The following is an 18,216-nucleotide window of genomic DNA, read 5'->3' as shown; positions in this document are numbered from 1 at the left end:
GCTTAGGTGACATTCAGCCACCTGAAAGAATAAATTAAACAAACAATGATTTTGCTGGTCTTTAGTGGCTTTACTCTGTATGTAACCACAGCTCATACAGACACAGTTCCTCTCGTACCTTTATTCAAATCAGCAAAGCATTAAATTAAATGGAGGGTATCTGTACTGATACAAAACCTTTTTCTTTTTTTTTTACTGATGCAAACTGACATTTTTTCCTTGCCATGGATATTCAAAAACATTTCTAAAACTAGCTGTTGATCTATGGTAAGAGATACCCAGCTGCAGTAATCCAAATGCTGCAAGATTCAACACAAAATTCTACATTTCCAGTTTTACTAGTGAAATATGTTGTGGATGTACTTTAGAACCTTATTTGAGTCAGACTATTGATTTCATCCACCATGGAAGCTGTGCGGTGTGTGTCTTCCAACAACATACTTCCCACAAGACCACATTATGATATTGGTCCAAAATATAAGTTATATTTTATTTTATTATATATAGTTTTGTAGAGTAATTACTCTTTTCAATAAAATAATACGATTTAAAAGTATAAACAGTTATGAATTAAAATGTACACTGTGATTTAGGTTCAGTCTGATTAATAAAGCTTATTCTTCTTTATTAGAAAAAAAGTGCAAATGACCCTCATGCTGATCACACATCTATCTGCAAAAAAACGGTTGGTACATTCTCCATCAGTTTGAAGAAAAAGAGGGACTTGAGTAAGGATCCAATAGAGCTGAAACTACCTCAGCAGACTTTTCCCTGCCAGCTTCCTAGTACAAAGTCAATGTAGTGTATGACTGAGCACAAGTGTGAATGCAGCAGTGACTTCTCTGGTGAATTCACAGTAAACAACTGGGTTACAACTGCTCATTGCCTCAAGTGCAAAAACATCCAGCAGTACGGGAGATGGTACGAGCAATTTATCAAACAACTGTTGAATAAGCAGAGCATAAACTTATAGTGTCTATAAAAAGTATTCACCTCCTTAGATGATTTCCCCTTTTAATTGCTTTTATAAATGGAATCATGGTCAATGTAATTTGGCTTTTTTGACAAGAATTTACAAAAAAAAAACTCTTTCATGTCAAAGTGAAAACAGTTTTCTACAAAGAAATGTCAATTAATTAAAACATATAATTTACAATAAGACCATGATTCCATTTGTAAAAGCAATAAAAGGAGAAAACATCCAAGGAGGGGAATACTTTTTATAAACACACAAATACGACGTCTTTGACTGTTTAGTCATACTGACATCCAGTGTTCCCCTCGCATAAAAAACAGTCACTGCAAACGCTGCACTAAACACCTGATACTGAGAACAGATTACAAGCAGAGGCACTCATGGTCCTATCATTAACTTGCTGACATCCATTTATTCATAACTTATAAGATGTGGAAAATACCAAACAATAATCTACATCCTGAAATTAAAGTTAAATAATTGATGAGCCAACCCAGGCAAATCCAGCCGTTTTGATTGACTGTTATCTATAATAAATTAACATACTGACAATAAATTACAGGTTTTAAAAACAACCTCACTTTGGTTTGTTGATAACACAGAACAGGTGAGTGAAGTTGAATTAAGATAATAAACATTTAAAATAACATATCATAAAATTATTATAAATGTTCAAATATACAAACACTGATTTCCTCAGGGTGTCTAGTGGATATCTCGTCTATAGGCCATGCTAACTACAGTAAATACTGAAGTCCACAAAGAAGTAGTAATGCACTATATACAGTATCTGTGGCTAATATATAAAGGAAATTAAATTCTATTATTGTTCCAATAATGATATTTTAGCCGATAATTATGTCTAATAACTTCGACTCGGCTGCAAACTTAGGTTGCCACTCAAAGCCTACCTCTCAGTCCTCCTTTCAGTGCCTGGATGCACTAGGGCTCCACATGCACACACACACACATAGAAAGAGAGAGCAAATAGCAGAGAGGCCACAGTCTAGAGAATAAACCAAAATTTAGATTTCACTTTAGTGGAGTGGACAGTGACTGCTTCCTGTCAGAAGTGCAACAAAATCCAGCACTAAGGGAGGAGCAATGTATTTATCCCGCTCATTGTTTGTCCTATCTTTATTCAAGAGTGCAGTGTTTCATTATGGATACATGATTAGTTTATTTTTTAAATTTTTTTTAATTAACGTTTTTTATTGATTCCACATAATAATATTTAACATTTCATATAGAATTTTCAAACAGTATACAACAACTTCTCCACCAGGGAGCAGAGCCATATATAAACATACACTCTCAAAGAAAGTTACCATAGAGTAAATTTGAAGAAAAAAAGAAACACCTTTTCACTCCTGTCCTTATTTTCACATCTCTCTTACATCGTCCCTTTTCTCCTGTTGGAGGGTAAACATAATAAACATATGAACAATGAACACATTTGTAGCCTGAACCAAGGGGATCAGTAATCTACCATACTCTCAATGGAGACACTAAATGAACCCAGTTTTCCCAGTAATTTTTAAAAGTCTCTGTTTTTAGTCTAGTTGAGAAAGTCAGCTTCTCCATTCTATGAATATTGAGCATTACCTCTACCCAATCCTCCATTTTTGGTGCATCAGTTTTAAGCCATTTTCTGGTGATGGCTTTTTAAGCTGCCACCAGCATTATTCGAAATATGTATTTTTCTCCTGACCTTGTAATCTCCTGGTTCTCTTTTCCCAAATATAAAACTTCAAATGTAAGTGGAATTTTCACTTTCAGAATTTTTTCCATACTCTTCTGTAACTCCCGCCAATAAGGTAGAATACAGGGGCATCCCTGAAAGATATGAAAATGATTGGCTTTATTCTCACCACAGAGTCTCCAGCATTGTGTATCTCTAGATTTCTGTTGTGCTGGTGTAATAAAGTATCTGACTATGTTCTTCCAGCCATACTCTCTCCATGAGAGGGAGCATGTTGTTTTCCACTGCCCTTCATTTACATTCTCCCATTCTTCATTTGATAACACCCTCTTTTCTTTTATATATGTATTATTGCCCTTTAATCTTTCGATTTCTTTATATAATTTTGTGATTAACTTCTTGTCCTGGTCTGAATCATAAGCTGAAATGAATAATTTAATAATACCAGACTCAAGTTCACCCAAATTGAACTTTTTTATATTTTGCTCCATATAATGCTGCATCTGTAAATATCTGTATAAGTCCTGATTGTACAATCCGTATTGATTTTTTAGATCCTGAAAGCTTTTGATGGCCTTCTTTTTAAAAAGCTCCCAAAATATTTTTGGTCCCACTTCCCATCTACTGAATCTACTATCTATTGTGTTTGGTGTGAAGTCTGAATCATGTGTGATCTATTGCAGTACCTTGCTCTGCTCAATCAGTTTGTTCTTTGATATAATCTCAAACCATATATTTAAGGATAACCCCAGCCAAGGATTTAACTCCTCTTGAAGATGTTCCCTCAGTTTTTTATCATTTATTATTGCTTTATTGGAACATGTTTATTTGATATGAGACATTCGATGTCCTTCCATCTTGCACTGTAGGCAGGATTACATAAATTCCACAAGGTTTTTAACTGTTCAGCCTGATATTAGCTTTTAAAACATGGAAGGGCTAGTCCCCCTTTATCTCTAGGCAGTTGAAGAGTTTTAAATCTTATTCGGGGTCTTGTCCACCGCCAAATTTATCTTGAGATAAATTTGTCCCATTCTATAAAATCTTTGTCTGTTACTTCTACTGGTAGGGTTTGGAATACATATAGTAACCTTGGAATTACATTCATTTTAACAACTTCCATTCTTGAGATCAAACTTGTGAGGGGGATTAAATTCCACCTTTCCATATCAGATTCGATTCTTGATATTAATGCGTCATAATTTAGAGATTTCAATTGAGGCACATCTTGTGGCAGGTTCACTCCCAAGTACTTCATACATTTTGAGTCCCAATTAAACCTAAAACTCTCTCTCATTTTTCTATCTGGGACATAATTAAATGAAAAGAGACCTAGTGGGATGTGTTAAGTATAATAATACATCATCCGCAAATAATGCTATTTTCTGTTCATCTCCTTTAATGTTGATACCTTTTATATTTTCATTTTGTTTTATCCATTGTCTCAGGGGTTCCAAATAGATAGCAAATAGGAGTGGACTAGTTGAACAGCATTGGCGACACCCATGTTCTAACACAAAAGAGTTTGAAAGATTCCCATTAATTCTGATCCTGGCTGTCGGTTTATTATATAGAGATTTTATAGTCTTGACAAATGTTTCATGAAAACCAAATCGCTCCAGCACCAAATATAAGAAATCCCACCTGACAGAGTCAAATGCTTTTTCTGCATCTAATCCTAATATTATTGCTTCTATTCGTTTTTTAATAATGTTTTGTATAATATGTAATGTACGTTGGATGTTGTCTTGTGTCTGTCTCTGTTTAATAAAGCCTGTCTGGTCCTGATGAATTATGTCTGGTAAAATTAATTCTAAGCATCTAGCTAAAATAGCAGTGAATAGTCTGTAGTCCTGGTTAAGAACACTAACTGGTCTATAATTAGAGCACTCCATTTTGTCCTTCCCTTCCTTCAGGATAACCGAAATGTAAGCTTCCCTCCAAGAGTTTGGGATTTCTCCCTCTTTTAGCACCCAATTAAACGCATTCTTTATCAAGGGGATCAATGGTTCTCTGAGCACTTTATAAAACTCTGAGGCGTATCCATCAGTACCCGGGGCCTTGTTTGTCTTCAGCTTTGAAATAGCTGATTTTATTTCTTCTGCTGCGATTTCCTTTGTCAGAGCTGAGTTCTGGGCCTCTGTCAGCTTTTGTAAATTTAAGGCCATGTGACTATGTGATGTTTATTATTTATTTTTGGTTGGGAATATAGATTTTTATAATATAATTCAAAACATTTATATATCTCTTCGGTCTTATATTTTGGTAAATTTTTATCTGAATCCCTAATTTTATAAATGTTATTATTTGCCCTTTTGCTTTTTTAATCTGTAGGTCAGCAGTTTTGTAGATTTACTTCCTGCTTTGTAGACGAGATGTCATTTATCTCTGTTTTTAATTTGATATCTTGGTTTATTCTCTCGTTCACATTTTTTGAATGTTCTTTTTCCAGTTTTTTAAGTTCTGATTCTAATTTATTGAGTTTTTCCTGTTTTTGCCTTTTCAAATACGTTGATTTAGCAATTACTTTTCCTCTAATCACAGCTTTACACGCGTCCCACAGTACTGGGGGAGACACCTCACCATTATCATTCTCCCTTACATACATCTGAATTTCTTTGATAAACTCTTCCTTCATTTGTCCTTTTAATACACTTATATTTAGCCTCCAAAGTGTTGATTTTGTTTCTGTTGACATAGCCAGAGTCATATATACTGGACTATGGTCTGATCTGTCTCTGATTCCGATTCCACACTTTTCAATCCTATAACTGTCCTTGCTGAACATGAAAAAATAATCTATCCTGGAGTATATCTGATGTGGTGCTGAGAAAAATGTATAGTCTTTCCCCTTAGGATTTAATCAATAACACCCAATTCTGTCATTAAATTTACAAACTTCTTATTAATCCCTGGTTTCTGTGTACCACTGGCTGAGCAGTCAAGCTTTGGGTTTAGTCTGATATTTAGGTCCCCTCCCCAAATCATAATACCCTCCCCCTCTGATACCACCTTATCCAACAGTTGCCTGTAAAATACCCAGTCTGAGCCTGGGGGGGCATACTCATTTAGAATGGTGACCAATTCACCCTCTAGTCTCCTATTAATCAGTACATATCTTCTTGTTTATCTGATATTTCTGAAAGTTTTTCGAAAGTAATTTTTCCTGATACCATAAAGGCCACTCCTCTTCTATGACCTGTGCTACAAGATGAAAAAAATACTTGGTTAAACCCATTTCTTTTTAGTTTTTCATGTTCTTTCTCTGACAGGTGTGTCTCTTGCTATAGAGCAACTCGGACCCCTTCCCTTCTCATTTTACCTAGTATCTTGGACCTTTTAATTGGGTTAAGTATCCCATTCATATTATATGAAGCTATTTTGAGTAATTTCTTCTGGGTTGTCATATTCACTATTTCCCTTCTTTCACTCCATACATACCCCTTATGCTACTACAATGGTAAACTGCCTTGAACGGAACAAAACCAAAACCAAAAACATCCACCAAAAAACTGGTGATGCCAACAACCACTTCCATGTGTGGTCTGCATTTTGACCCTAAATGAGTTCTGGTGGAAAGTCTGCTCTGAGGGATGACCTCTTCCTTCAAAGAGAAGGGGGCCCTCTGTGCTGCAGTCAGCTTTGTCCATACTGTGACCAGCAAGTTACAAATAAAAGTAAATAAATGCAACTCAAAAGTAGCCCTGACTTTTTTTTTTTTTTTTTTAATAATAATAATATATAGAGAGAGGTAGATATAGTCTGTCAGAATAACCCAAGCTAAGTAAATCAAAACAAGAAGAGGGGGCCCGTTTCTCACGTTAATGCTTCTAAATCTACAGTCCAAGTGTGAAAAAAGCTGCTCAGTCCTCCGTTTGAGATCACTTGATCATCACATCTTGCCTTAGTTCCTCCTAAAGGCTTTCAGTTTCTGTTTAAATCCTGGATCTATCTCCCTGGGTGTTTGGCTCTTCTCTGCTCGGCTGACCTGCCAGGTGAGGCGCTTGATCCTCTCCAGGCCGCTCTCCATAGGTTTCACCACTGTCACCTGAAGCCCTCTCCTCGCCATGTCCGTAGTCGCCTCTTCAGCCATGTTGTAAATGCGGATCTCTCCCTCATAGAACACCCTTAGCTTCACTGGAAATGGTGTTTGGAAGTGTATTTTCTTCTCTCTCAAAACTTTTTTTGCCTCTGTATATTCTTTGCATTTTTTCAGTACGTCCGGATCATAATCATGGTCGAGAAACACCTTTCTCCCCTCGTACTCAAAACCTCCTTTCTGTGTGATCTTTATGATCTCTTCTTTGTTTCTGAAGCTCATGAATCTCACCACTATGGATCTCGGCGGGGAATCCAGGGGGGGACGTGACGCTAGAGCCCGGTGAGCTCTCTCAATCCGAAGGTGAAGAGACAGTGGCAGCGCCAGCTTTTCCCGTAGAAGCGTTTCAGTGAAATCAATCATAGAGCTGGCGTTGTCCTCCGCTCCCTCCTTCACCCCATGAATCCTGATGTTTTCCCTCCTCGACCGTCCCTCCTGATCCACCAGCCTGTTTTCGAACCGTTTCTGTAGCTCTAGCAGTTCAAACGTGGTGTCCTCAATGTGCTGCAGACGCTCCTCGTCTTCCGCTATCCGCGTCTCAGCGTTGTCGATCCTGTTATTTGTTTCCCTGAGCTCTTCCTTAATTTCCTTGAGAGTGTCCGTGTTTTCACGACGGAAATCACGTAGTTCTCGCAGTATTGTCTCCAAATTTGCCATTTCTTAACTGGACTGTTCCACTTCTTTTCCACTGCTCGGGCTCGTCTCCCTCGACCGTGCAGCCGCTGTTAGCTCGTGGTCCTCTCCCGCTAGCTCTGATGCTAACATATGCTGTTCGACGTCTCCGTCGACGATTAACTCAGGTTTTTGAGACTTTTTGCCCAATTTTCCTCTCGTCATTCTCTTTGCCCTTTCTGTTCGATATTTGTCACGTACTATATCTACCTACTGGTACTTATCCAGGGCGTCCCAAATTTAAAGTCGGGGAGCACACTCTTTACGCTGCTGCCATGTCGGAGGTGCAACCGGAAGTCCGATTAGTTGATTTCACATTCAGATTTTGTACATTGTTCCTTCAATTCATGCCCTCACACTCAAACAACTCCTGCTTGCACTTAGATTTGCTCTGCTCCTGCTCAAAGTGTATATCTTCAACAGTGGTCACATGAAAATACAAAAGAAAGCCAGGAAAATATTATCAATGGATATATTCTTGTGCCGCACATTTGACTTAGCCAATTCAATTTGAAGAAAGTAATAGCACCATTAAATTTTAAAAAAAGTTACTTGAGGTCCTTGACTTTGGCGATCCGTTAGACTCCACTCCTGAGTCATGGAGGTGACATTGTTTTCTCTTCTAGCAGACCAACAGGAGGCTGAGCTTTAAAGCTACTATAGTAAGAGAAAAAACTACAGAAACTGGTATTTTTATATATATATATATATATATATATATATGCACACACACACACACACACATATATATTTATAAACTGTCATGTATTCAAAAAGTCGTAAAGAAAGCAAAGGAAGTACATTTAATAAAGCCCTGGAGGGTGGGATTGGATGAGCCTGGTTAAAGAGTAAATTAATAAATAAATAAATAAAGAAGTGAACACGCCCTAAACGAGGCAAAGATCATTTCATTGGTCAACACTGAACCTGGCATTCCATTAGTTGGGAAACTTTAAAAGTATTGTTAAACAAACAATCCGAGAGCAGAGCAGAAATCAAGAACAGACAATTCACAGGTGCCCAGAAGCAGTCAGAGTGCAAGGAGACAGTTTGAGCAGAAGCAGTGTGAGGGCAGGGTTCAAATCTAAACATGAAATCAATAAATCATGCTCTCACATTGAAAAACCACACTTAAATAAAGACAGGAAAAATGCCCTATATCATATATGCTCCCAAATGATTCACTGCCAATATATTCAACAGCCATACGGAGCTCCTTATGCTAATAGAAAACTGAATGAGCTCAAAACAAATGTAAAATTATATGTAACGATTGAGTCTAATTCACTAAATATATCAAGTAGTTGAATTATTGAAGACTTTAGGCTGAGATCAGCAGCTCCTTCTCTCTACCAACAGTACCTCCATCAGTGAGTCTCTGAGCAGCAGAGTATAGAGCAAGGCGTGAATGATGCCACTTTACCACTAAAGACCTGCAGCCCTTCTAAACAGTGGTGTCTGAGAGATCTTAGTAACCATTACTCAGTTCAAAAGTAGGAAAAGTGATTGTAAGGGTCACGTCCATAAGGAGAACAGGTATGATATGAATTAATCTATTTAATTAGTTTATTTTTTGACAATTGTAACAAAAAGCATAACAATAAATACATGTTTTCTCTACTGTAAACATTGATGTATAAAAATAAACTTGTCAAATAAAAAGCATATATTAATAGTCATCTTCATATTTTTGAATTTTTAATAATATATTATTTGTTTTTATTGTCAGTTATTGATACGAGCACTGAAATGTCTTATTGGTGCAATTCTTCAATCAACAGCGAATAAAAAAGTCCAACCGTTTTTGATTTAAAGTTATTGTCCTCACTTCATCCAATGACATTTATCATTGTGAGCATACCTAACATTATTATAAGTATTATTTGTTGTGCTCATCAATTCAGGACATCAAATTATGTTTATCATTTCAAAATACAATGTCTGGCCCCAAACCAGAGTTGCAAATGAACTTAAGAAATCCAAACTGTGAAGCTGTAAAGATACCAACAGTCCTGATATTAGTATCAGTATATGGGTTGGAATAGGGACACAGGGTACCAGGGGTTAGTATACAACAAAACAGCGAATAGAAAGAGTCCATAAAGATGGTCTCTCTGGAGCGTCTAGATTTAAAGGTCCTACTGGTTCACAGATGTTAGAAATCTATTTCATTTAGCAGACCTCTCTGTGGACCATTGGCCAGAGCTCAATTAACACACCTTCACAATCTCCTGTCCAGATGGACAAATCTACCCTATTTATAAGGTCTTCCATACAATATATGATATTGATTTCAATATGGTCTCCTTGATCCTGTAGTGTGCTACAGGAGCTCCTTGATGATTGGTTTGTATATCGGTGTGTCTGAGGAGGAAAACCAATGCAGTCCTGCACAGACATGACAGGGGACATTTGGTGTCTAAGTGTGATGGGAAATGATCACCTACAAAAAGTGTGATGACCACAGTGCAGACATGTTAGCACCTGGCAGTGGGGGCAGTCCTTTGAATGGAAGACTTTCCACACTATAACTCTTGACTGCCTTCAAGCAGCAGAAACATCACCGCCATTCTATCTGACACAATGCAGCTGCATTTGTAGTATCACCAAATTATATTGGATAAAAGTGAGTGGAGTAAGAGACTTCACTAAAGTACAAAGTGATATTTCCTGCTGCGTTCACAGGCTGCTGGCAGAGTGGGACAGCTGAGTTTGACTTTACAAGGAACTGAGTGTTCTTTGAGAGGGCCTGCAGGTGGGTAACTACGGCAATTATGTTATCCCCATTTATTCTGTTTGATCTGAGCTATAAATAACCCAGCAGAGTGAGATGTATGTAATCTATCCATCTCCAGCAGAAGATTAGAAAACAGCACACACACACTCACAGTCAAAGTCTCTCTTACACACACACACACACACTGTGACATCACCCCAGAAGGGGAGCATGTTACCATTTTAGCAAGTACAGATGGAAAACTGCATCTCTAATACGTATTTTACTTGATGGAAAAAAAAAACATTTCACATGGTCTCATGATGGCCTTTAAAGGTTTTTTGCACTTAATTTACAAAAGATAAAATGTTTTCATTCATCCAGACATGACACTGATGGACAGAGAGCCAAAAACATTTGTTGTCTTCAGTAATTCAATGACCCTTCTCTGTCATTTCTATTCAACACAATACACATAACACACCATTTTTTCTGAGCACAAAGTTCTATATACAAGTTTCTAATAAGTACTGACCCCAGGATAATGAATAGAATATTACTGTTACACTGTACTAACAAGAAAATGTCCCTGACCACTGACAATAAATGAAACTGACAAGTGAAATGATGTTATTTAATTAGCAGATGTTTATTGTTTGCAATAAGGAAAAAATACTTCAGCTCTGATGCCACAGTGGAGAGAAAGGAGGCAAGCAGGAAAACTCTGGGTTTAACCACTTCTCTAGTTCTGCTTTCTCAAATGAAAGGAGAAGCAAGGGAGAAAAAATAAGTTAAAATACTCCCAAGACTCAAAAATGTGTTTTGCTTCTTGTTCTTTTCACCAGGCAGAACGATGTGCTGAGAAGACTGTTTTTTCATTCAGTTTTCTAAAAGGCTAAAAATTCTCTGTGATCATCTATGAGCACCTCATGTGACAATCACCATCCAGTCTGAAACTTAAAGTTAAAGTTTCAATGAGGGAGAACAGTTGTTCAAAGTTTTAGATATTTTAACTATCGGACATAAATTAATACTCAAAGCCAGGCTGTTTTTTTTATATTCATTTTTAAACATTTCTGGAGAGGCTCTTTAAAATGTTTTCTAATGAAACATTATTTATTCTACACATTCTCTTTCGGTATTAAAATGGTATATGATTAATACACAAATAGAAGTGCATATAGGTTATCCAGTTGTTAAATGTTGCTTCATAACATGTTAGTGTGAGTTTCTTGATGTGTCTCTGGTGACCTCTTCTGGTGCAAAACTAAATTACATCACTACACTCCAGCTGTTACTGAAGATGTCCACTCAATACAAACATACTTTTTGATACAGGGTTAGGTCAGGGTTTGAGAGAGGCAACATGAGTAAACTGTGACTGTGACAGACTCTGGCAGTATTAAACACTCTGACTATCTCAATGGAGCTGGCACAGGTGTCTTCACATAAAAGTAAGGCACCAGTCATGCGATAATGAGAAGTTGTATATATATGAGCATGTTCTGCAGATGACCTGCTGTGAAACCAATGAGGACGACTAGATCCTGGTGGGACTCAAACCAGACGACAACCACAGACTGTTAACACTACATCAATTCAATTGTAAGGACTCTGGATAAGAGACTGAATGAATAGCACAAACAGACATCAGCTGTTTGTGAAAACAAGACCAAAACTACTTACAGCACCCACTGCGAGGAGGTCAAAGGTCATCAAGTAGGATGACCACCTATCTATGACTGCCTACTATCACATGAATAAAGCTCTGCATTAAGTTCATGTGATGAGTCAGCTCCTTTCATGGAAGAAGACCCAGAGATGAAGGATAGTAATCATACCTTTGACCTTAGACTATTTTGGTTACAAAATGCTCAGTTGACATGAAGCATTTTTTCAAAGTACAACTCAACATTCAGCATATTTGAATCACAAATTAAATAAGCAAAGTTATTGTCTGGGCCAATTGTATGATGTCAGAACTAATGTAATAATCAGAACTGATCATTAACTCTGTGAGGCTATAATTACACAGGTATATTATGGAATGTTATAGACTGGATATGTATACATTTTAATGGTGTGTTTAATTATTTTAAAACTACTTCACACTGCCATCACAGGAGCAAAAATGTTGTGAAAATGAGACAATTTGAATATTTCTAATAATTCTTCTTTGCTTTTCTTCCTAATATTCTGAACACCATTTTACCGTTGTTACATTCAATTCAGATAAGTGTCAGGGTTTGAATGAGGAGGGGTTTATTAGACATCAATTTACAGAATAAAAGCAGTCACTGAAAAAAAAAAATCTCATTTCATTGCTGACAGTTTTAGCTGGCAGCTGTGAGAGCGCAGAGGACAAAGGCAAAGCTTACCTGTGAGCTTGTTGTGGCTGAGGACCAGCTGAGTGATGTTGGAAAGGGTGACTGAAAAGACATGGAACAGCAAGTCAACACAGCACAGAAACTAACTCGCTCATTAAAAAAAAGCTATTGTTAAATGTGTCTAATAGTGATTCAAATCATTACAATAGTCATTACAATAATAGCAAATAGCAATAGTAGCAAGTATTGTGTGTGTGTGTGTGTGTGTGTGTGTGTGTGTGTGTGTGTGTGTGTATATATATATGTATGTATGTATGTATGTATGTATGTATACACAATACATATATACAGTGCTGTGAAAAAGTATTTGCCCCCTACCAAATTTCTTCTGTTTTTGCTTTTTTGTCACACTTACATGTTTCAGATCATCAAAGAAACTTTAATTTAAGAAAAAGACAATGAGAGTGAACATAAAATGCAGCTTTTAAATGATCATTCCATTTATTTAAAGTAAAGAATTATTCAAAACCTATATCACCAATGTGAAAAAGTAATTACCCCCTTAACTTAATAACTGGTTGTGCCACCCTTTGCTGCAACAACTGCAATCAAGCGTTTGCGATAACTAGCAATGAGTCTTTCACATCGCTGTGGAGGAACTTTGGCCCATTCTTCTTTGCAGAACTGCTTTAATTCAGCCACATTGGAGGGTTTTCGAGCATGAACAGCCCGTTTAAGGTCATGCCACAACATCTTGATTGGATTCAGGTCTGGACTTTCACTAGGCCACTCCAAAACCTTAATTTTGTTTTTTTTGAGCCATTCAGAGGTGGACTTTGCTGGTGTGCTTCGGATCATTGTCCTGCTGTATAACCCAAGTGCGCTTGAGCTTCAAGTCACGAACTGATGGCCGGACATTCTCCTTCAAAATGTTTTGATAGAGAGCAGAATTCATGGTTCCGTCAATCACAGCAAGTCGTTCAGGCCCTGAAGCAGCAAAGCAGCCCCGGACCATCACACTACCACCACCATGTTTGACTGTTGGGATGATGTTCTTTGTATAAAATGCTGTGTTAGTTTTGCGCCAGATGTAACGGGACACACACCTTCCAAAACGTTCCACTTTTGTCTCATCAGTCCACAGAATATTTTCCCAGAAGTCTTGGGGATCATCCAGGTGTTTTTTGGAAAATGTGAGACGAGCCTTTGTGTTCTTTTTGGTCAGCAGTGGTTTTCGCCTTGGAACTCTACCATGGATGCCATTTTTGCCCAGTCTCTTTCTTATGGTAGAATCATAAACACTGACCGTAACTGAGGCAAGTGAGGCCTGCAGTTCTTTAGATGTTGTTCTGGGTTCTTTTGTGACCTCCTGGATGAGTCGTCGATGCGCTCTTGGAGTAATTTTGGTAGGCCGGCCACTCCTGGGAAGGTTCACCACTGTTCCATGTTTTCTCCATTTGTGGATAATGGCTCTCACAGTGGTTCACTGGAGTCCCAAAGCCTTAGAAATGGCTTTGTAACCCTTTCCAGACTGATAAATGTCAATTACTTTGTTTCTCATCTGTTCTTGGATTTCTTTAGATCGCGGCATGATGTGTGGCTTTTTGAGATCTTTTAGCCTACTTCATGTTGTCAGACAGGTTCTATTTAAGTGATTTCTTGATTGTACAGGTCTGGCAGTAATCAGGGCTGGGTGTGGCTAGTGAAATTGAACTCAGCTTTCCAAAAAATGTGGTTAATCACAGTTAATTCATGATTTGACAAGGGGGGGCAATTACTTTTTCACATAGGGCTAGGTTGATTTGGATAGTTTTTTCCCTTAATAAATGAAATCATCATTTAAAAACTGCATTTTGTTTTTACTTGGGTTGTCTTTGTCTGATATTAGAATTTGTTTGATGATCTGGAACATTTAAGTGTGCCAAATGTGCAAAAAAATAGGTAATCCGTAAGGGGGCAAATACTTTTTCACAGCACTGTATGTGTATGTGTGTGTATATATACACACACATGTAAATGTAGATAGATAGATAGATAGATAGATAGATAGATAGATAGATAGATAGATAGATAGATAGATAGATAGATAGATAGATAGATAGATAGATAGATAGATAGATAGATAGATAGATAGATAGATAGATAGATAGATAGATAGATAGATGGATGGATAGATGGATAGATGGATGGATGGATGTATAGATGTATGGATAGATGGATGGATGGATGGATAGATGGATAGATGGATAGATGGATAGATGGATGGATGGATGTATAGATGTATGGATAGATGGATGGATGGATGGATAGATGGATAGATGGATAGATGGATGGATGGATGGATGGATGGATGGATAGATGGATAGATGGATAGATAGATAGATATATAGATAGATGGCTGTCTTAAATATAGGCAGGCATTAACTAAACAACCCAACATGTTCACAGTGAACATAGGGGAAATGATGAGGCAGTCCTTTCCAAACCTGGTTCTGAATGAGTTAGTTTGTCGTGTATCTTTAATTTGGCAAATTCTTGTAAAATGAGCTACTGGCTGAGATGGCACTTCCTCTCACATACTAGCCCCTCCTCTCTCTACCAGCACCTGGCAGCTCTTCTTTAATTAATTGTGTCTATTGGTTTTCAGTATTACAGATAACTTCAATGCAAATAACGTTTTTGCGTTATACAAAAAAAGTTGCTTAAGAATTCAAAATGGATGGGACACCACTATTTTCTCTAATTTTTCAGCGGAACCACAAAGTATAAACCTGAGTTTCTCTAGTTTTCACTGCTGTAGGTCATCTCTTAATCATAAAATAGAACTGGGAGGCTATGTGTTTTTCCATTTTAGGAGAATTAGACTATAGAAGGCTGCAATTGTGTAATTAGTTACTCTGAGAGGACTATCCTCTCCTTTGAGGCAATTAAATTATGGCAATCAAAGAATCAGGTTCTATCACCTGCCTATAAACATCTGAAAGAGTTGGGAAAATAGATTTCCAGTAGTTAGATCATTTAGGACAGAGTTAGAACATGTGTTCCGGAGTAGCAGGGAGCTGCATACATCAGTCACAAATAGTCTACTGTACATTAAGATATTGGAATAATGAAGATGATGTAGTACTTGTCTAATGCATACTGATGTTGTGTACATTCTCCAAAGCATCTTCCCACTGGTCGTCTATTGTGTCCAATCCCAAATCATTCTACAAAGCAGATTTTAAAATAACTAGGTAAGTGTTCTGCTACATAAATAGTCATATAAAAAGGACACTGCTGCTTTAGCTGAGGGGTCGAAAGAGAAGATTGTATAAATGTATTGACGGGCAGTGTAGGAAAGGCAGATGTGTTGGATCTAAAATAACTGCGGATTTGGAGAAATCTGAGGAATTGAGTTTGTAATAGACTCAATTTAATACGAAACTAAGGAGAACATTCCATCAATGTAAAGAGCTTTCATAGTTCCAATTCCATTACATTTTTACAACTCAAATGAAGCATCAATTATTGAGGCAGGAAAAAAGTAGTTGGGGGACAAAAGAACAAAAGAACTTTTTGGCCGTCCAAACGGTTGCCTTATTTTGGACCATATTGTAAAGGATTGTGTAATCATTGGGTTATCTTTGACAGGCTAAATATCTTGATGTCAGGGATAACATTTAGACTATTTCCATAACATTTTACATTTATTTACAGTAACATACTGAATTTATATAGTTACTTTGCTGTGACTGTTGCTGCTCTAAAAACAATATTTAGTTATATTTAAAATAGAAATCACTTCCAAACTCATTTTAATTTACTCTTTTTTTATTTTAAATAATGTGTTTTTTTAAAAGTAATTCTGAAATAATGAAAAATAACTAATAAGAGTATTGATTAATAAACCGAAACAATAAGAAGTATTGAGAAGAGCAGTACTATCAATACAATCCTAACGATATTCATCCCCACTGCCAGCACAGACATTTTTATTTGTTTTGCAACAATATCAGTTGATGGTTAGTGAACTCATGATGGAGAATGATCAGACCCCTCCCACAGTCCCACTCCTTGGTAGGAGACCAATGCATCCTAAAGCAACCACACATGGGCAGGTAAACATATCTCCCAAACCAAATATTCTATACATACATATATTTGACTGTTATTACAGCTGGCATATGTCTAATTAGACAGTTCATATGCTACAACATGGGTGTAGCTGCCATTATACGAGGGTGGGACAAGTCCCACCAACTTTTTTAAATGATTAGTTTGGACCCCCCCCACACACACACTTTTACCATGTATTTAAACAATACATCAGTCTATCCACTCAGCACTGTTTTCATAGGGCTGTCAGAGCTTCATTATTAAATCTGTTCCGCTTGTTTATTGAGAAAAAAACAAAATCAATGAAACTCCGCTCCATTTTTTTCCACTGATATCGAAAGCTTCTCACTTATAGCACATGTGCACACCACCCAAAAAAAATCTGAATTTGCGAATGACTATCTCACCTGTATATTACTCCAGTGATTAAATGAATTCATACATTTCTATACTTTTAGCTCTTCTAATATGTGATCTTGGGCCAAACTCTTCCTCTGGATGTACTTATAAAATGTAGACATCATTTTTCTCACAGTACAGATCAAAGAGTCAAAACGCATGTTAAAAGACACCAGAATAAAGGAAATGACATCTACTAATATTTATTCCAAAACGGTTTGCAATGTGACTTGTTGTTTGTGTTTACAGCATCTCGGTGTTCAGTTGTTGCATGACGTCACACTACATGTATTTAGCTAGGGAACACAGATTAGAAACTGGAGTGGTATTTCTTCTATGTTTGGACGCATCGCTGTGACGTCATTAACACTGACCAACAGAGGTCTGTGTTCTCTAACATTCTGGATGAAAACTGTTTGTTTCATATAAATTAACGAAGTTAAAACATATGTATCTGCGTTCTCGAACTTCTGACAATAATGCTCCTCGGATGTCGCTGTTGTTGTGGTTAAATGTACTGGAATGACTCATTGTTTCTAGACGTAAGAAAAGAAGACTTACACAGTCCCGGGACGTCCAACATGTTCGTGATGCCTCTGTCACACATCTCCACCTCTGCCAGGTTCTTATCCCTACTCTCCTCCACGATCTTCTTCAAAGACTTGGACATTTTTCTGAAAAGGCTGAAACAAACAGACCCCTGGTTAATTGCTTTAGAAAACGGTCATTCTGTCATCTGTAGAGGACGTGGGAGGTCAGTGCTGACCAGGCTTACCTTTTACAAAAGAGGAATAGAAAAAGAAAATAGATCCGTTTGTGAAGCCCTGATCCTAGATCCAAGCTCACACCCTACCGGAAGTTTAAGTGAGCGACTCCACACCATAATAGGATACTTCCTGTTCTGAAGTATTTAGCCACACTTCCGTGTCAAGTTTCTAAACTGCCAAAGGCTGAGTAGTAAAAACGAGAAAGAGCTGATGATCCCTCATCACACCTGAGTTCAGCTCTCAACAACACTGACACACACAGGATCATGTTGTAGGTAGCTGAAGACTGTATTTCATGTATGTGTGAACGGAAGTTGAGTAGGCATATACCTCCAAGATTTGCGCTTTCGCCTGTTTTTCTTTATTCAGCTAGCTATTTCAAAATGTTCTACATTTCATAACGTCTTGCGCTGGTGTTGTATTGTCACTGGGTGGCACTGTTGCTTTTTTTGGAAATCTT

The 18,216-nt window shown here is 37.4% G+C and overlaps 1 protein-coding gene across 1 annotated transcript in view; it reads right to left on the bottom strand.

Moving 5' to 3' along the window:
* rsu1 (Ras suppressor protein 1) overlaps positions 1-17,853 on the bottom strand; it is a 77,943-nt gene extending 60,090 nt beyond the window's left edge. Inside the window, exons 1-3 of the mRNA XM_062441470.1 lie at positions 17,765-17,853; positions 17,551-17,672; positions 12,544-12,594 (exon numbers count right to left, since the gene is read on the bottom strand). Of these exons, the coding sequence (XP_062297454.1) occupies positions 12,544-12,594; positions 17,551-17,659 (160 nt within the window). The 5' untranslated portion in view covers positions 17,660-17,672; positions 17,765-17,853. The remainder of the gene's footprint in view (positions 1-12,543; positions 12,595-17,550; positions 17,673-17,764) is intronic.
* Positions 17,854-18,216: the final 363 nt, after the last annotated feature.

This window comes from Scomber scombrus, chromosome 20 (assembly GCF_963691925.1).
Source record: "Scomber scombrus chromosome 20, fScoSco1.1, whole genome shotgun sequence".
Taxonomy (NCBI): Eukaryota; Metazoa; Chordata; class Actinopteri; order Scombriformes; family Scombridae; genus Scomber; species Scomber scombrus.
This window is presented reverse-complemented; position numbering and strand designations above follow the sequence as displayed.